Below are 18,110 nucleotides of genomic sequence, written 5' to 3' on the forward strand. Positions count from 1 at the left end.
AAAGAATGCATTTTTTTTTTTTTTTCTGCTTTCCCTTCCATATTTTTTTTTATTTTTTTGGGGGTAAGAAACATAATTTTATTACTACAACTTTCTAGTGGATAATGAATCTCCTGATCGTTTAAAGAGGAATATTGCCTAATCCCGGTTCTCTTGGTTAGGAACTTGAGTATTATATTCATGTTTTGTCATAGGTTTGACAGAGAGAGAGCCTGATATATCCTCTGTTCTCTTGAAAGAAGCTTTTAATAAAAGGCTCAAAATTTAGGTTAGATTGACAAAGTCAATTACATTAAAGGTAAGATGAACAAAATGACAGTTTATTTTAAATGTAACAATTGATGCCACCTGAGGCGATCTGTTTTAAAGTAATCATAATCTAATTAATTAAATTTGCTCTGTGGACAATATCTTCAGCCTCTAATGTGTTGGTTTTAATTTTTCTGTTAAATATATGCAGGAGTTTTGTTGGAAATGAGTTGGCAGTTCAGGTACATGTATTTAATATCGCTAATTTTCGAAAGTTATAATGCTTCTTTCTCCATTATCATTAACATTTACTTTGTTTATGCAAAGTGAATTATTTTTTTTTTCATATATAAATTAGCTAATTTTTCATGTTTGCTTTCTATCAAATTTTCAGAAGCCATCTGCTTCCAATGTAGCATTCTCTCTGGTCATGTTCAATGTTCATGGTTCTTATAGTGGTGCGTATTTTAATCACTATTGCTATGTTCATAGCTTTTTATAGTGAGACTGTTTCCTCATTCTTTAATTTGCTCTTGTCCTCCCTTCTCTCGAAATGATAAAAAAAGAGAAATTGTTTGATGCACCTGTGTATTTTATTGTTTTGCTGGTTTCAGGATGTATGCTTGTTGTATGATTTCAGAATTAATTTTGGAAAATCTTGCTTGTTGTTTGTTTTCCTGATTGCTTTTCTATTCTGGAATCCTCTGAATTTCTATTTGGAAGCTGCAATAAACCAGAAAAGTAGAATTTTCCCCCCACTTAATCATGCTTCTATATTGATCTCTATGAAGGATCTTTAATTGTTCTGAAGTTACACACTCATCACACGTATAACTGTGAAATATATAGGCTTCTTATTTTCATGAACTGAAAATTTTTGCTTGTCAACGTAGTTTGTTTGTCATATTGTTTTATTCGCTTGTGCTATACCTGCTATTTTATTAGGCTTGCTCTTCTCCTTGGTAGTCTTCGCTCTAGATATTATAACTTCAATGGAGATCATCCATCTTGGACTTGCAATTTGGCTTATACACATTTTCTAGTTTTCCTTTCTCGCTTACCTTCTGAAAATGATTTTTCATGCAGCTTGTGTAGTTCGACGTAGTGGTTGGACTATGGACATTGACATATTCTTTCAGTGGCTTTCAGCTATACCCTTTTCAGGTGGTGGTTTCAATGATGCTGCCATCTCAGAAGGGCTTGCTGAAGCTCTAATGGTGTGTGGTGATGCCTATCTCCTTGTAAACTTGTCTATTTGGTTCTTTTTTATGGTGCAATGATACTCTTTGAATTTCTTGTTCGATTCAATGTGCATGTCATGCAAAGCTTCTCTGCCTTTTCAATTTTCTTTTCGATTAATTTGAGTAACTTGTTTCTTCTGCTAAATTTCTTCTGATTGCCAGTTACATAAGGTATCAGAACTACTGAAATAAAGCTGGGGGACCACAATCTTCTCTCAGTACTGTAGGAAGGCCATTATAAAAGAGTAGGAATACTGTGATGGTTGAACACTTTCTGGTCTTCTTATTGTCCCCCACCATTTTTCTCCATTGTCTTTTCTAATGAAACAGTTGCTGTGATTCCTTAAAAGTCAAATAGTTTTTGCTTCACTTTGGTATCAGTTAAGAGACCATTTTATCTATGCTATACTATTATCCAACATGGAGTTTGTATTCTAGGGTGTAAACAAGACCCTTTATAAAAATCTTCCACTTACAGGATTTGGTCCATGGCATCATTTTTTACATTCCTGATTGACTACCTTACTGTGATACTTCTTTAAAACATGTCCTACCGTTCATCACTTAATGTAATGTGAACTTAAAATTATTGGTGCCTCATCAGATCAGGCAAAAGTCATAATTATTTCTTTTAATGTGCATATTTACTTGCATACTTTATTCATTTTGTTTAAATAATAATTTCTTGTTTTGAAAATATTTTGGTGCATTTTTCAGATGTTCTCTGCCACAAATGGAAACCAAACCCAAAGCGTAGATGGGCTAAGACAGTGCATTCTTGTTGCTGCAAGTAACCCTTATCCATTACCCACTCCAGTTTATCGACCACCGGTGCAAAATCTGGACCAAAGCGATAGCATCGAGGCACATGCAGAAAGTCATCTATTTGATGCAGAGACATTAGCAAAATCATTTGCTCAGGTTCTGAAAATGATTTTTTTATCCTTCTGCCATTGCTTGCGTTTTGACATGTTTATTTTAATTTGATTAAAGAAAAAATCCCTTTCTTGCAGAGTGCAATTTCTCTTTCAGTCATCTGTCCAAAACAGCTTCCAAAAATTAGAGCAATCTATAATGCGGTAATGAATCTTAACTTTTGTGCTCCTTTTCTTGTTGGCCAATGTGTTGTAAACGTATCAAATGCACTGCTAATATTCAGTATTTGCTTCTGCTTATAATTTTGCACAAATTACTACCTTGAACTTTTCCTTAATCTATTTGTCACTCCATGCTCTCTTTGTATAGGCCATGAGAACTGATTTTAGCTATTATTTCATATCAATGGTAAATAGATCTTCAATTTAACTGAAAATTTCAGGGAGTATTATGATGCATTTATTATCATTCTATTTGCTTGGGGGTTAATTTCCAAAAAATGTACCATATTTAAAGCCCTTCTGTTTTATAGATAGCATATTTAGGGTCGTTTGGTTGGGCTTCTATTTTTTTGAGAATAGTTTCATGAGCAAACCACATTTGGTTAGTTTCCTTTAAAAGCTCTTCTAACGACAAAAACTTCTAGAAAATTATCCAAACAGGTCCAAAAGCATATTCTTAGTCTCAGAAGTAGCGTTTGACTTTTCAAAACCTTGCCAAAAGTGCTCTTACTCATCTGCACATACATTCGTTGCACCCCTTTTAGGATACTTTTCGAAAAACAACCGCTTTTTTTATGAATGTGATTAAGAGAAACATTCTATCCAAAAATAGAACTTTTCAAGTCCAACAATGGAGCTATGAATAATATCAGTGTGCCACCATTTGAAAGAATTTATTATTTCTTACTGAGAGTAGAATAAATCATAGCACTTTCTTTACTTGAAATTTGGAATTCTTGAAAGCTTCTGTGGGGTTTATTCTTTTTTAGATGGCAACATATCCCATCTCCGATCAGACATAAGAGCCTGTAATGCTCCGCCAACTGTAAATTGTGGGGTATTTTTGGTTTGAAGTGTTTTTTGTCCAGCAGGACAATTCAGTTGTAGTAGCTTTGTACTAATTTTCTAATTTATTTTAGAGGATTGAATGTAGCTCTACTCTATAGTTGTAGCAATCAGGTCAGGATCTATACTGGACGAACAGTAAAGTTTCATTAATGGAATGGTAAATTGATGTATACTGTTCAGCAATAGATTCATGTTAGCCTTTTTCACTTCTACTATTCCAATAGTTTGCATTCAAGCGAAAAAGGGTATTTTAGTTGCTGGCTGACTGATATGTGCTAGATGAATTGGTGGAAGCAATTATGCTGGCATTCATGATAAACACCAAATTTCTCTTGAAACAATATTTGAAATGGTTGTTGGTAGAAGTTCTACAATTGAAATAGCTGTTACTGAGAGTGATGAATTATGTACTTCTTGTTTCTTGTTTGCTGTTCTAGTTCCAAGCATTCCGTAAAGATGAAGGCTGTCATAAGACTCAGAACAACTGTGTTCCTTGATCTTTGTAAGAGCAAAACAAATGATTGTCTGATCTTTAAAAATTATAAATATGGATGATGATCCTGATTTTGATCACATACTTTGCATGATGTTATGACAAAACAATACTGTCCTTTTGGGTTGGGTAATAAGGGTGGGTAAATTGGCATATTACAACTACAGATTCCTTGATCTCTATGTAGAGTAAATGATTGCACATCTATATTGATCAATTGCATTCTTGCGAACATAAATTTTCTTTATACCCCCTCACCTTTAAATTGTGTATCTTCTATAAGTCATGAAGTAACAATTCTAAAATATTCTTTAATTAATATTTTACAAGAATCTCTTTTTATTACCACACCCTTGGTACTTCTAAGTATTCATGGTCAGAAAAGCATGCCTGACCATTTCACTTCATGACAGAACTCTGGGCAATGTTCTCTTTTCAATTCCTACCCAAATAACCATGCAAAGTGAAACCAAGAACACTCAATAGGGATTAAGAGCATTATTAAAATTAGGTACATGGCTCCGTACATTTGAGTTGGCATTCGGTGAACGTATTTGTTTGGAAATTTTATCAACTATTTTTACTTTTTTTTTTATTTTTATTTTTTATGACTGTGGGTGTTCGGGCCAATTTATGCGTACTTTGACTAATCCCTTAGGGCCCCGAGGTTTATGGTCGGATACTCATCTCAGTAATCCTGAGAGGACTTGGACTGGTGACCATTGAAGAGCAAACCTAAAACCTGATCACTAAGCTATCTTTCAGGGTTTATCAACTATTTTTACTTGCTGCATGAACTCCATGTTGTCCATTTGCTGAGGGGCTGAGGGGAATGCTCATACAGTGTGTGACAAGGATGAAAAGTCATTAATGTGTTCGCTTCAGGGTGTCAATAATCACGCTTTGAATCAAATTGAAGGAATAGATGGCTTAGATTTTATCATATTTGTCGGAGATCTTAAAGAATTTTCTTGTTCTCATGTAAAGATAGCGGATGCTTTCACTGCATCTTTTCCTTTTTCTTCTCCTGATAACTCTGTTTAAATATTAGTCATCTGTTTTAGCTATGGCTGGAACTCACTTTAGCGTACCCTGCTAAAGTTGGAATCTATCAGTTTATGGAAAAGGGTAATAGGTTAGCTCTATCTCTCAATTACCTATCTTGTGTTGAGTTCCTTTTTCTTTCCTCACTGGATAACGACCCTTTGTCCCAGCCAGTGCATGTGTGTCACCTGGGACATAAGGAGGGCCCACAATGACTTCGTGTTGTCCCCACCTTTCTTTGGTTTATCGTTGACTAAAAAGGAAGAAGCTCTGCCCCAGCAGTCATGTTGATTATCACATGTAATAGTAGTACAAATTTTTGTATTCAAACTGATGAACAATTTTTTATTTTGAACTGAGTAAAAGATATTATAACATATGGATTCCTAATAATGATGCTGAAGCCTACAAGTGAAATGTAGAAGTGAATGATTGATTATAATACCTGTTTCAACTGATTCCTTAAAGTCTCTGCAGTACTGACTTCCTGTTAATCATTGACTTGTCCTGGAATGAAAGTTCTGTTCCTCTTCCCGTGGAAAAGAATGTGTATTTCTTGTGTTACCTGAATAAGATTGATTGCTGTCTACAAGGCAAATGTTCTATTAGAAATTTCATTTGAGTTCTAAATTTGGAATACAAAAAATTCATTTTTGACACCTTCCACATGCTCAGATTGTAAGGGTGTATAATCCCAGAGTAGCTCCTGGAATTTTCTCTCTATTTTTCTTTGTAGTGTCTTCATCTTATACTGACTAAATTGAAAATTCAAGACTAGGTAGACATTAATCTGATGCTCATACTTAATGTGAGTGAGTCAGCAACCTAGAGTTTCCTCATTTTCTTCACTACTGTATGTTTCTAGTTAGTTCCAATTGCATTTTAAAATGAAGGACAGACCTTGGTTTTGGAAAATTGAAAATTGAAAGATATATGGAAATGCAACTCTCTCTCTCTCTCTTAATATGCTGTCGTGGATGCTAATATTTTGATTATTGTGTGTTGATTAAGGGAAAACGAAATCCACGAGCTGCAGATCTGCCAGTAGACACTTCTAAGAATCCCCATTTTCTTGTTCTAATCTCGGAGAACTTTATGGAGGCTCGTGCTGCTTTAAGTCGCTCTGGAGTGACAAATTTGGCATCAAATCAGAGCCCTGTAAAAATGGATGTGACTTCCGTTCCTTCCATTTCTGGGCCGGCTTCTGTTCCTTCCATTTCTGGGCCAACTTCAACTTCTATTCCAGCAGGTAACTTTGCATGTTGAATTCTTAGTTTTTGTTCCTCTTTCATCCTGTCCCTTTATTAGTATTTGCACTTTCTTATTTTGTAAACAACGATATGGGTTATATATACCCAAGAGAGATGTCATTAGTTACATGTATATTTCATTGGTATAGATAATAGAATACGTATGCTTTGGTGACATTACCTTGTCATTTTCAACCAAGGACCATATCATCCAATATGTTCAAAACGTGCAGTGTTTGGTTTGCAGCAGCAGTTGATGATATGATGGTTTTCAAAAAATCATAGTAATATGGTACTTGAAAAAATATGTTGGAAGTGTTTATAGTACGTAATAAAAATGTTAGCTATTAATAAGAAGCTTATGTAAGATGTACAGCCAGTTTTATTATGATGGAGGGTGGCAATATTTAACATTTGTGCTTATGATGTTGCTGACATTGCAATTTTTCCTCTTCAGCAAATGGATCTGTCATGGGCCGTCAACCAATATCTGTTGGAAATATACCTCCTGCAACTGTAAAAGTGGTAAGATGCAAAACTTTCAAACTTTGGTTCACTCGGTCTAGGAAAATCTAGGTGGTTTTGCTTTGCATCTTCACGACTCAGTAATTGTTGTGGAAATTAAACCATCTTAAATTGTTCAGGAGCCCAGCACCATGACCTCCATAGCTGGACCTGCATTCCCACACATTTCTTCTGTTCCCCGCACTGCTGCTCAAGCTGTTCCAAGCTTACCAACTTCTTCACCCATATCAGCATCTCAAGAAATGATTTTGAACAATGAGAATGTGCAAGAAATGAAACCTCTCGTCAGTAATGTGACACAGCCCTTGCGTCCAGTGGGTGTTGCAGCAGCAAATGTGAGAATTCTGAATGATGTTGCTCAAGCACGTCAAGTCCTTGCTGGAGGAACTTCAATTGGACTTCCATCTATGGGTGGAACACCTATGCTTTCAAGCATGATATCCAATGGAATGCCATCTTCAGTTCCTCCTGTTCAAACTGTAATATCATCGGGGCCACCAGGTGTTGCATCAGTTGCTGGGTCGTTGCCAATGACAGGAACTGGCCAGGTTGCACAAAACTCGGTTCCTGCATCATTTACCGCCTCCACAGCTTCTAATATGTCTGGAAATCTTAACATCGGCATGTCACAACCAATGAGTAATCTCCAAGGAAGTGTTAATATGGGTCAAACGGTATCGGGGATGAGCCAAGGAAACCTTCCAGTCACACAAATGGTACAGGGTGGAATAGGCATGAACCAAAACTTGATGAATGGCAGTGGTGCATCTGGTATGCCAACTGGCACTGGCACAGGCACTGGCACGATGATTCCTACTCCAGGCATGTCTCAACAAATACAACCAGGAATGCAGCCTGTTGGTGTGAATAACAATAACTCAGCAGCAAACATGCCCCTGAATCAGCAGACGTCGAGTACAGTGAATTCAGCACAATCAAAATATGTAAAAGTCTGGGAGGTAATTATCAAATTTGCTCAAAAGAAATGCAGTTTGACTATTGCATGATGTAGCTTAAGGAAGCTGTACATAAAAATTGCTTTAATGGTTTGTCTGTGTAATTTTTTAACACTTTGAGTGTTTTTTTTTTTTTTTTTTTTTTTTCAAAAGGAATGTGTTTTTAAGTGTTATATTGGTCATACGATGCACTTCAATCGAAAAGTACTAAGATTTTCAAGAGTGTTGACTCCTAATTGTGCCTTTATTCAAAACAGTCTTTTAAGAGCGGAAGGATGAATCTTAATTATTTTGTGACTTTTACTAGCATGATTATACAAGTAGCGAATTGTGATTTCATAATTGATGTTCGGTATTCTTGGATCAAGATACTCTTGACACTGCAGCCACTGCTGAAAAATTGTGTTCGAGAGACTTATCATAGATGGTGTCATTCATTCCTATTGGCCAAAATATCAGGGGAAAAAATTAAAGTGGATGAATAAAATGATGCTATTATCAGGGTATGTGTAGGTTTTTGAATGATTGTTAGCTTATGAGGCTTAAATCAGTCTGTAATGATTAATATTGGATGAGGTTTAACCCCAAAGAAAGGTATAAACATTTATCTTGTGTGAGTAGGGACATCTTTTATGGAGCTTTAAAGTAACGTCACAGGTAAACATACAGACGATTCATCTAAACTGGAGTATCAGGTATTGAGATGCAATTTAATGTATGTAACTGCATAACCTGTTGTGATTGTATTGTGCTAGTGGACCATGGAAAGGAAATTCTCTACAATCTGAATTTCGTCAATGTTCAACAACTCTCACCAAGTTGGAGGTCAATAAATGAAAGCTTTAGGAGTACTCGAATGAAGTGTGGTGGTTAAAATTAATCACAATAAGAAGAGCAGTAAGGAGTAACTGGATGTTACTCAGTATGTTGAAGATAGATTGAGAAGTGAAAGGGTTTTAGGTATCATGTAATAGCTGAAGTGTTTAGGTGGGGGAAAGAATATGTGAGGAAAAAATATAATCCACTAGCAGCTACCATGATTTATGGGTCAAAGCAATTGAGAAGTAGAAGCAAATGCTTATAAAATGAGTGTGTACAGTATTGGATGTATGTATGATCTGCCTAGACACAATATAATATGAAACTGGATTTCACAAAATGGTGAAGAAGTCATGTCTGAATGCAAATCTAGCTTAAAAATGCACATGCTTTGACCTTGTGATATGGAGGCTAAGCATATGCCAAGATGTTTTCATTTTTATGTGCTCACTATTGAGATAAAAGGTTATATTTATTGGAACTATAGTAGAATTGAAGCTCTGATCTCACTTTGCACATTCAACTGTCATGCTTTCACCATTGTGCTACTATAGTTGCCACATAAAGTTGAGAAAGATGTTCTCCAGTTATCCCATTCCTTATTGTCTCCTCCATACTCCTATTGCTGTTGTCAAAATATAATGGAAAGTGCACTAGTTTCCAATGCGAAGAAGAATTCTGATACTTTTTGAAGACGTTAAATGGAAATGAAGATGAAAGTATGTAATCTCCATCAATGGGCGAATGATTTAGGAAAGAGAACTCGAGAACAAACTAAATGAAAATATTTCTAATAAATGGTTCTTCTTTGTGCTGTTAAATGTTATCTAATTTACCCAGATATCTTTGATCTAACTGCAAAGCTAAGCATCCTCAAAAAAATTTATGATGAATGGTCCAGGGTAACTTATCTGGTCAGCGACAAGGCCAGCCTGTGTTCATCACCAGACTGGAGGTATGTTTTCACATCTAAGAAGAGATTTCATGCTATGGATAATGTTGTTTTCATGCATGCTACAATCTGGTTATATCTTCTTGGCTTAAAAATTCATACACTACTATTTTTATATTCTGCTTACTCTTTCCAGGGGTATAGGAGCGCCTCAGCTTCTGAGACGTAAGTCTACATTTTCTCTGATGGTTTTCTCTCATTTTTCTCACCGTGTTCCACGATTCCTTTGAGTTGTGCTGCTTGTGCAAGTTTGGTAGATTGTACTAAATACTAATTTATACTAATATAAAAATGGATTTTGTGCTGCAAGCTTGTCTTTCAAAGGTTCTAACTACTTGTTTCTTTGATGATTAGTGGGAGGAACTTGTAGCTTCCAGAATGTGTTTTGTAGTAGAGGTGGATTTTTCTTTAGTTTGCCTTTTGGATCAGTATGACGACAAAATCACTATAAATTTCAACTTGCCTCTTCCTCTAGTGTACACAAATCTTTTTAATTCTTTACATATGCACCAAAATACCTTGAGGTCATGGCCAACTGTGCATAAACTATTATTGTTAGAATGTATTCCACAACGTTTGTATATCCTTTTTCCATTTAACACCAATAGGATTTGAGATAATACATCCACATGATTCAAGAGCTGGGACTGGAAGACCCAATATCAAGTCCATGTGTGATTGACCTTTAGATTTACTTGCATCAAGACTGATAACAGAGAAAAAGGCCACTCTTTAGGTGTTTTTGTTGTCCAACCTTCTCATGGAATATCTATAGTCAATGAGGAAAGAGCTAAAGATTTATTAGTCAACTTTCCGTATTTGGATAACCTCCTCATTTAGCCACACCCTTCCATTCTGCTTCTTTCCCATGCGTATGATGACATCTAAAAAGGTAGCCTAATCTCCCAATTGTATTTTTCAGTAAGAGAAATTATTTGTGATTAAAAGGAGGGAAATTTATAAGAAAGAGAACCATCTACTTTGGTAGCAAAAGAATGTTAACCAATTATTTGAATATTCCGGATCCATATATTGTACTGTTCTTTGCTTATTACTCTGCATAACATCTGAAACATTCCTTATCTTTTACCATTCTGCATTATCAAAGAAAAACTTGTCTCAAAACAGTTTTTGCCCACTTTGAACTTCCCATCTATTATGTAGCATATCCTTCGCCACCTAACTCTAACCGGGTAACTACTTATATTCTAGCAGTTAGACCTGGTTAAAAGAGGAAGAACAAGGCTTCCATCTACTGTGCGCTTTTGTATGAACTGTATATTCTTTCTTTCATAATTAGATCTTGTGGAAATCCACATCCATATAGGAATGAAATTGTTCTAGAGAGAGAATGTCATAACAAGAATGCCTAGTATACTTCATCTTTTGATATATTTTTTCCACTTTTGGCAATTGAAATGAGGGACCAAAGTCGATGACTAAAAGCATGAGGAGATTATTGGCTACTTAAAAAAGAGGAAGGCAGTATAATATTTTCCATTCCTATTGGAAATTTCTACATTTAGCTACGAAGAGTGAATTTAACTTTCAGCCTGCTAGCAATGACTCAAATTGAATGAGCTACTCGTGTTGTGAGAACCAAATGGAAAAAGAAGAAAGAGATCAAATTAAACAATAGAACTAGTAGTGCAGATTCCTTATTGAACAGAAATCAAATAAAGTATATCGTGCATAGGATCAACGACTTGTATGTTTGAGAAATTAACACCAATGTGATGTATATTTACCGCTTCAATTTGGTGGAGATTGCAAATCTGGTCAAAATTTGACTCAGGAAATTTCTCTAGAAAACCATGACGTTATGAGGCAAATTGAATAGAAATTGAATTGATCGAGTGCTTTTAACTTTTAGGAACATATTAGTGGTGATTCTACAATGTGATATTCTGACACAATGCTTATGTATGTTTTTGCTGGCATCAAACCAAAAGATAATTTCTTGTCTAATTATTTTGTGTTTTATTTCTCAAGGGGACAGGTTTATTTTTAATTTTTCATAATGTTTTAGTTGGTAATTCATCACCACTTTTCTTTCTCCTTTTATTGGCTAATAATGGCCCTTCTACAGGCTTGCTGCAAATTGGCCACCAACAATGCAAATAGTTCGGTTGATATCCCAGGACCACATGAATAACAAGTAAATTCCACTTATTGGATGGATTCATTTGTTAAATAATAGTTTTCTCTTGTATCATACTTGCCTAAAAATGTTGTCTTATTTTGTGATATAATATAGGCAGTATGTTGGAAAGGCTGATTTTCTAGTTTTTCGTGCAATGAATCAGCATGGGTTTCTAGGGCAGCTGCAAGAAAAGAAACTTGTAAGTTTCCTCAATGCTAACCTTGATTACTTGATGTGACTCATTAAAAGCTCGATGAGAATAATGGTATGGAGCATCTTGAGTCCCTTCTAAATGTAGTAGTTATGTTGGGGAACTTGAAGAAAAAAAAAGTTATGAGATGAAAGTGTTGTACACTTGAATTCTTTGCACCTCATTTTTTCTTAGTAATATATGTAGTTGGTAGACTATGAATAAGTACATAACTATATCCACTAGATGTACTTCTTTGAATAATGTTATTTTCTATCCATATGATCGTATTGTTGAGACAAAGAGGTTGGTATAAACACAGTAGAGAATCCTTCACTTTCATTATATAGAGAAATCAAGAGTACAAGTATGGAAATAAAATTAATCCAATTATACTCTCTCATAATCTATGTTATTCTAATATATTTATTTCCTTAAAACTTCCCTCGAGTTGGAGCATATATATCATGTAAGTCCAATATAGAACAAAGAAACCTCAATCGATTTCCATTCACCGACATTGTAAGCATATTAGCAAGTTAATTTCCTGTCTTAGCAAATGGTGTACATATATCACCATCTACTATTTTGTCTCGAACAAAGTGATAATCAATTTTAATGTACTTGGTTGTTTTATGGAAGACTGGATTAGATGCAATATGTAGAACAACTTGATTATCATAAAACATTGGAATGGGGGTAGAAGATGAGAGATCGATTTCTTGAAGAAAATCTTGCAACCATGTCAACTTACTAGCAGTATTAGCCATCGCCCTATATTCTGTTTCTGCACTTGACCTTGCTACTCTAGTTCATTTCTTATTTTTTTAAGAGACAAGATTACTCCTTATAAAAGTTTAGAAACCTATAGTGGATTGTCTCTCTTCGAGATCCTGCTCAATTTGCATTTGTAAACCCTTCTATTCTAATATGTTCATTCGATTTATATAATAATCCAAGGCCTGGAGCCTTTTTCAAATATCAAAGAATACACATCACAGCTTTCCAATGAGAAACCCTAAGAGCATCTAAGAAATGACTAATGATTATTTGGTCTTGTGATGATAAGATAATTTAATTTTTCAACCAAACGTGATATTTTCTTGGTTTTCCAAACGGTTTCCCTTCATCCTTCAAAAACTTCACATTAGGATTCATGGAAGTATTAACTGGATGAGTTCCAAGAAAACATCTTCTCTAACCTAGCAACTTCAATACCTAAGAAATATCTGAAAATGTTTGTGTAGAAACTGTTTCAATCGGACAATCCCATCTGCATCATTACCAGTGATTTACAGTATTATCTACATAAACTACAATGACAGCATAGCCTCTTATCAGTTTGTAGATGAAATACCAAATGATCTGCCTAGCACCTTTGAAGACCAAATTCCATAACAATCTCAGAAAACTTCCCTAACCGTGCACTTGGTGATTGTTTTAACCCATATAAAGCCTTCAACTTCCATAGTTCTGGTAACCTCTGAGCAACGAACCAAGGTGGTTGCTCCATATAAACCTCTTCGTGCAAGTCACCATGAAGGAATTCATTTTTAATATCCAATTGAAATAGTGGCCAACTAAGGTTAGCAGCAATAGATATCAAAATGCGAATATAAGAGATCTTGGTAACAGGAGAGAATGTTTCATCATAATCAATACTATAGGTCTACATGTAACCTTTAGCAACTAATAGAGTCTTCAAGTGATTAACAGTCCTATGAGGATTAAACTTTAGAACAAAGACCTATCTATTACCAACATGATGTATTCCAGGTGATGAAGGAACGAGATCTCAAGTCTTATTCTCGTGCAAGGCAGTCACTTTTAATCTCATAGCCTTTCACCACCTAGGATCAAATAAAGCTTCTGTCAGTCTCAAGAACAAAAACACTCGAAAGTTGGGATATGAAATAAGAAAACGAAGGTGATAACGATTCAAAAGTGACGTAGTGACTAATAGGACGTTTAGTTACACAATTACGTTTCCCTTTACAAAAAGCAATGGTAACGACTCAGGATTAGAACAGACGACAATTCATGATCTATAGACAACAAGATGACGGATGGAGTCATAAGCATTGATGGCTTAGATCGTCAAGAATAAACTTGAAAAGGATGAGTAGGGCTAGGCAAATCTCCCGAACCGAACCCAAAAACAGAATAAGAGCCGAATCTTTCTAATTTTATTTTTTATATTGAATAAATCAAATTATTTTAATTTTAATTTTTTCTAAACAAATTAACAATTTCTAAATCCAAATTTTTTGCCCAATAATTTGTTTCATTTCTAATTTTTTAATTTTTTTTACCCAATTACCCATTTTATTGTTTCATTTCTTAGCCTAAAAAGATTCAACCCACTAAATAATCCTAAACACCTATACTAAAGTGCATAACGCTGTCTCGTCTCTCACATTCACTCTCGCAGCCTCACTGACATTCCAAAACCTGTACAATCACCGGCCGACCCTATGACCTTCGCCGACCAAAGCTTTGACCGTAGCAATCATCTGAACAAGGTAGTCTACTAGTCTCTGACATTCCAAAACTATTGAATGTGTCATTAGTTGTATTTATATAATGTTGTTATAAATGTTAAAAAATTTAATTATAGTACGGAATCGAATAGAACCGAACTGAACCGAACGGAACCGAACTCGAGCGGTTCCATAATTATATTTGGACCCAAAGGTTCCATCTACTAAATACTCGAAAATTTTGGAGAACCGAACTGATCCGACCCGACCCGCGCCCACCTCTAAGGATGAGGTTCTTCCTGAGAGGACAACTATGATGTAGTAGATGAGGACGAGTCTGATTATGGAGAAATACCTACTGGTGGATATGGGATGGATAAGCGAACGAGATCTCGTTTGGAGTCGGGAGACGTTTTATGATCGAAGAAATAGTTGGCTCGTCGAAAGTGTCATTTACACCTATAAATTAGCGTTGTAGAGAAGGATTATAGCACCAATACCCCTTATGTGTTTGCAAATGACCAAGGAAAATACATTTCATGGAGCGGGAGTCAAGCTTGTTATGACCTGGACCAAAATGATGAACATAACGAACACACTCAAAAACCTTGAGAGGTAACGATTACCATGGAAATGAGGAAAACAAAAGAGAGAATGGTGATGCACCATCCAAAACAGAGGATGTTATGTGATTAATTAGATAGCATGCAGTAAGGACAACATCACTCCAAAAAGTTTAGGGACATGCATATAATAAAGAACATGAGTAACTTATAACAAATGACGATTCTTGCGTTTTGCAACTCCATTTTGTTGTGGAGTATATGCACAAGAAGCTTGATGGATAATGCTTTTGGAAGAGAGATAGGACGCAAAAGAAGCAGACATATTCTTTGGCATTATCGGATCGCAAAATATGAATTTTTTGGTTAAATTGATTTTTGATCAAAATACGAAAAACTTGAAAAATAGAAAGTAACTCAAAACAATTTTTTATTAAGAACAACCAAGTCATATGATAATTATCATCCACAAGTGACAAAATATTGAAATTTATTCTAGGAAATATTGATTGGTTCCCATACATTATAATGAATTATCTCAAATAAACTGGAAGTACGATTAACAGTTAGGAAAAGACGCGATGTTTGCTAAGTTGACATGCTTTACATTCAAGAAAGGGTACATTATGAAAACTCACAAATTGACGTTTTAAAGTAGAAAGAGAAGGATGATCAAGATGGTAATGTCACTGCATAGGTGAAACAGACGATTGGAGAGCTTGAAGAGGAGACTGGTGATAGATCTAGTTAATACAAGCTACCAACTTTATGTCACAGACCAATTATTCTCTTCGCTTTGATATCCTAAAAAATACACAAAAGGATAAAAGGTTACAGAATATTGAAGAGTTGTGATAATTCTACTAATAGACAATAAACTAAAGGGAAAGCCAGGAACATGAAGGACGGCTAACAGATCAAGATTAGGACTAAGATGGGCATTGTCCGAGCCTGCAAACTAGTTCAAGAACCGTTAGCAAGAGTTACATATTTGGAAGGAATAATAGGATGATAATTAGAACCAGTCATATGTTTCAGTTGTTCCGGCATCGATAATCCATGGATTGTGAGATGATGATAATAGACAGAGAGAAGATTAGTACCAGAGTGAGCGAGAGTGGCCATAGAAGTGGAAGTGGCCTATTTATGAGCTAAGAACTCAAATTCTGATATTGAATTAGAGTTATCAAAAATAGTAGGCGGCAGATGCAGACACAGACGACTTGGATGCACCCTTCAAATTTGGTCAGGCTGTAGATGTAGAACAAACACAGATGCAGACTAAAAACCCTAGGCACATTACTCTGATACCATGTTGAGACAAATGTTGGTTTAAACACTGGAGAGAAGGTAGATTTCTTCCTTTCCTTCACTTTCATTATATAGAGAAATCATGAGTACACTTATGGAAATAGATACAAATATGGAAACAAAATAAACCCAATTATACACTCCCCTAATCTATGTTATTCTAATATATTTATTTCCTTAACACATGTATTGGAGCTTTTTAGCATCCCGCAAGTAGTTGTGGACCTTTTGATATCAACTTTGGAAGCTCAGGGGGCTCACTAAAAGTAACTGCAGGAAACAAAGATTCTGGGGTACTTGGTGCGTGTATGGGTGGGTGGGGGCAGGGTATTAAGAGAGGACGGAAATAGGCAACCAAATAATTATAGTCTGCTGATTTAACAAACAAAATTCTGCAAGTTTTGTTGCTTTAACAGCTTGAAAACACAAAAATTTAAAGCGGAATAATTAATGCTCAGTCAACCACCAAGAGGAAAAGTTTTGAATATGGATGTCATCAACTCTTCTCTTCCCTCCCACCCGAGAAATGAGCACTAATTAGGGTGAGGCTAGGTTCAGTATGACTGTGAAAGGGACGTGGGACAGCATACCATCTCTCTATTTTTTCAACTTATTTCCTTGAAACTTATCTTGATGTAGTATGTCTTTGTTCAAATTTGTGCTATTGATAGTCTGACAAGAATTCCTTGTGTTTTTCTTTGTTCGGAAATTTTTAGTGTGCAGTTATACAGTTACCATCACAGACATTGCTGCTCTCAGTTTCCGATAAGGCATGTCGTTTGATTGGAATGCTTTTCCCTGGGGTAATATGTTGCTTTCATGTTTTCACTTTTCTAAAGATGTAGACAGTGAATATCTTTATACTTGTTTTCCATTTGGTCTCATTGTCTCTGAGTGAAGCCTACGTATTGATAATTCCTTCCGGTTTTCAGGATATGGTTGTATTTAAGCCACAGATATCGAGTCAGCAGCAACAGCAACTGCAACCGCAACAGCATCCACAGCTTCAGCAACAGCAACCCCTTGCACAGCTTCAACAACAACAACCTCTTATGCAGCAGCAAATTCCACAGCTACAGCAGCAGCAGCAGCAGATTCCACAGCTACAGCAGCCGCAGCCACAGCAGCAGCAGATGTCACAGCTACAGCTACAGCAACAGCAACAGCAACAGCCACAGCCGATGGTGGGAACAGGGATGAATCAAGCTTATATTCAAGGCGGGGGACGATCACAGCTATTAGCTCAGGGACAAGTTTCATCACAAGGGCAACCGAGTATGCCTGGAGGAGCCTTTATGAACTGACTAGTCTCTGTATAGAGTACTGATTGATTTATTTCAGCAGAACCTTACTTTATATTATATATTTGGAAAATGGCTGTTCTTGATTACATGTGGCGATTATACAGATAAAAAAAAGGATGTTTAATTTTATCCAGGTGTTTTTAACATGAGTTTCTGGATTTTGTAATGGATAAATGTTTGTAAATCCAAGTGGCTAGGATAATGGCTCGTTATTGATAACCCTGGATCGTCAAATTTCGTGTGATATTTACAACTTTTAGGCTCTTGCCAGAAAATCCAATAATCAGCTTAAAGACGATGTTGTAGTACTCTCACGTAGCACAACTATACTAATACACCCCATAACAGTGACAGTAGCAAATAGTTTGCCAGGGAGAATGTCAGAATGCCTGGATGTTGGACAAAAAATAGATTTAAATAGATCAACGTGGTGTTGTCTATTGACATTTTGTCAAACTATTTGACAAATCACCTTGTATATGTAGCATAATTTTTTGAAATTTAAGATTTTTTTTTTTTTTTGGTAAATATTAATTAGAACAAGGCTGCACGTTACAGGAACCTCACAAGTCCCTCGCTGTGTAGAGGTGGGACCCCATGTACTTAAAAAAATTGTGGGGCCCGACCCCAATGCGTCTTGCCTG

The 18,110-nt window shown here is 35.8% G+C and overlaps 1 protein-coding gene across 1 annotated transcript; it reads left to right on the plus strand.

Moving 5' to 3' along the window:
• The first annotated feature begins 414 nt into the window (after nt 1–414).
• On the plus strand, nt 415–17,685 carry LOC111375737 (mediator of RNA polymerase II transcription subunit 25). Its single transcript, XM_022998604.1, has 14 exons — nt 415–491; nt 644–707; nt 1,336–1,466; nt 2,208–2,411; nt 2,504–2,569; nt 5,985–6,222; nt 6,681–6,748; nt 6,868–7,707; nt 9,425–9,478; nt 9,612–9,640; nt 11,565–11,633; nt 11,733–11,817; nt 16,879–16,965; nt 17,095–17,685. The coding sequence occupies exons 2-14, from the start codon at nt 680–682 to the stop codon at nt 17,464–17,466; spliced, it is 2,271 nt and encodes a 756-aa protein (XP_022854372.1). The 5' UTR covers nt 415–491; nt 644–679; the 3' UTR covers nt 17,467–17,685.
• The last annotated feature ends 425 nt before the right edge of the window (nt 17,686–18,110 follow it).

This window comes from Olea europaea, unplaced genomic scaffold (assembly GCF_002742605.1).
Source record: "Olea europaea var. sylvestris unplaced genomic scaffold, O_europaea_v1 scaffold1408, whole genome shotgun sequence".
In the NCBI taxonomy this organism is placed as follows: Eukaryota; Viridiplantae; Streptophyta; class Magnoliopsida; order Lamiales; family Oleaceae; genus Olea; species Olea europaea.

Excerpts from the sequence above, each read along its gene's own strand:
- LOC111375737 (XM_022998604.1), top strand. The coding sequence starts at position 680 with ATGTTCAATGTTCATGGTTCTTATAGTG. Across the intron at positions 2,412-2,503 it reads TAGCAAAATCATTTGCTCAG|AGTGCAATTTCTCTTTCAGT; the intron begins GTTCTGAAAATG and ends CCTTTCTTGCAG. Across the intron at positions 2,570-5,984 it reads TTAGAGCAATCTATAATGCG|GGAAAACGAAATCCACGAGC; the intron begins GTAATGAATCTT and ends GTGTTGATTAAG.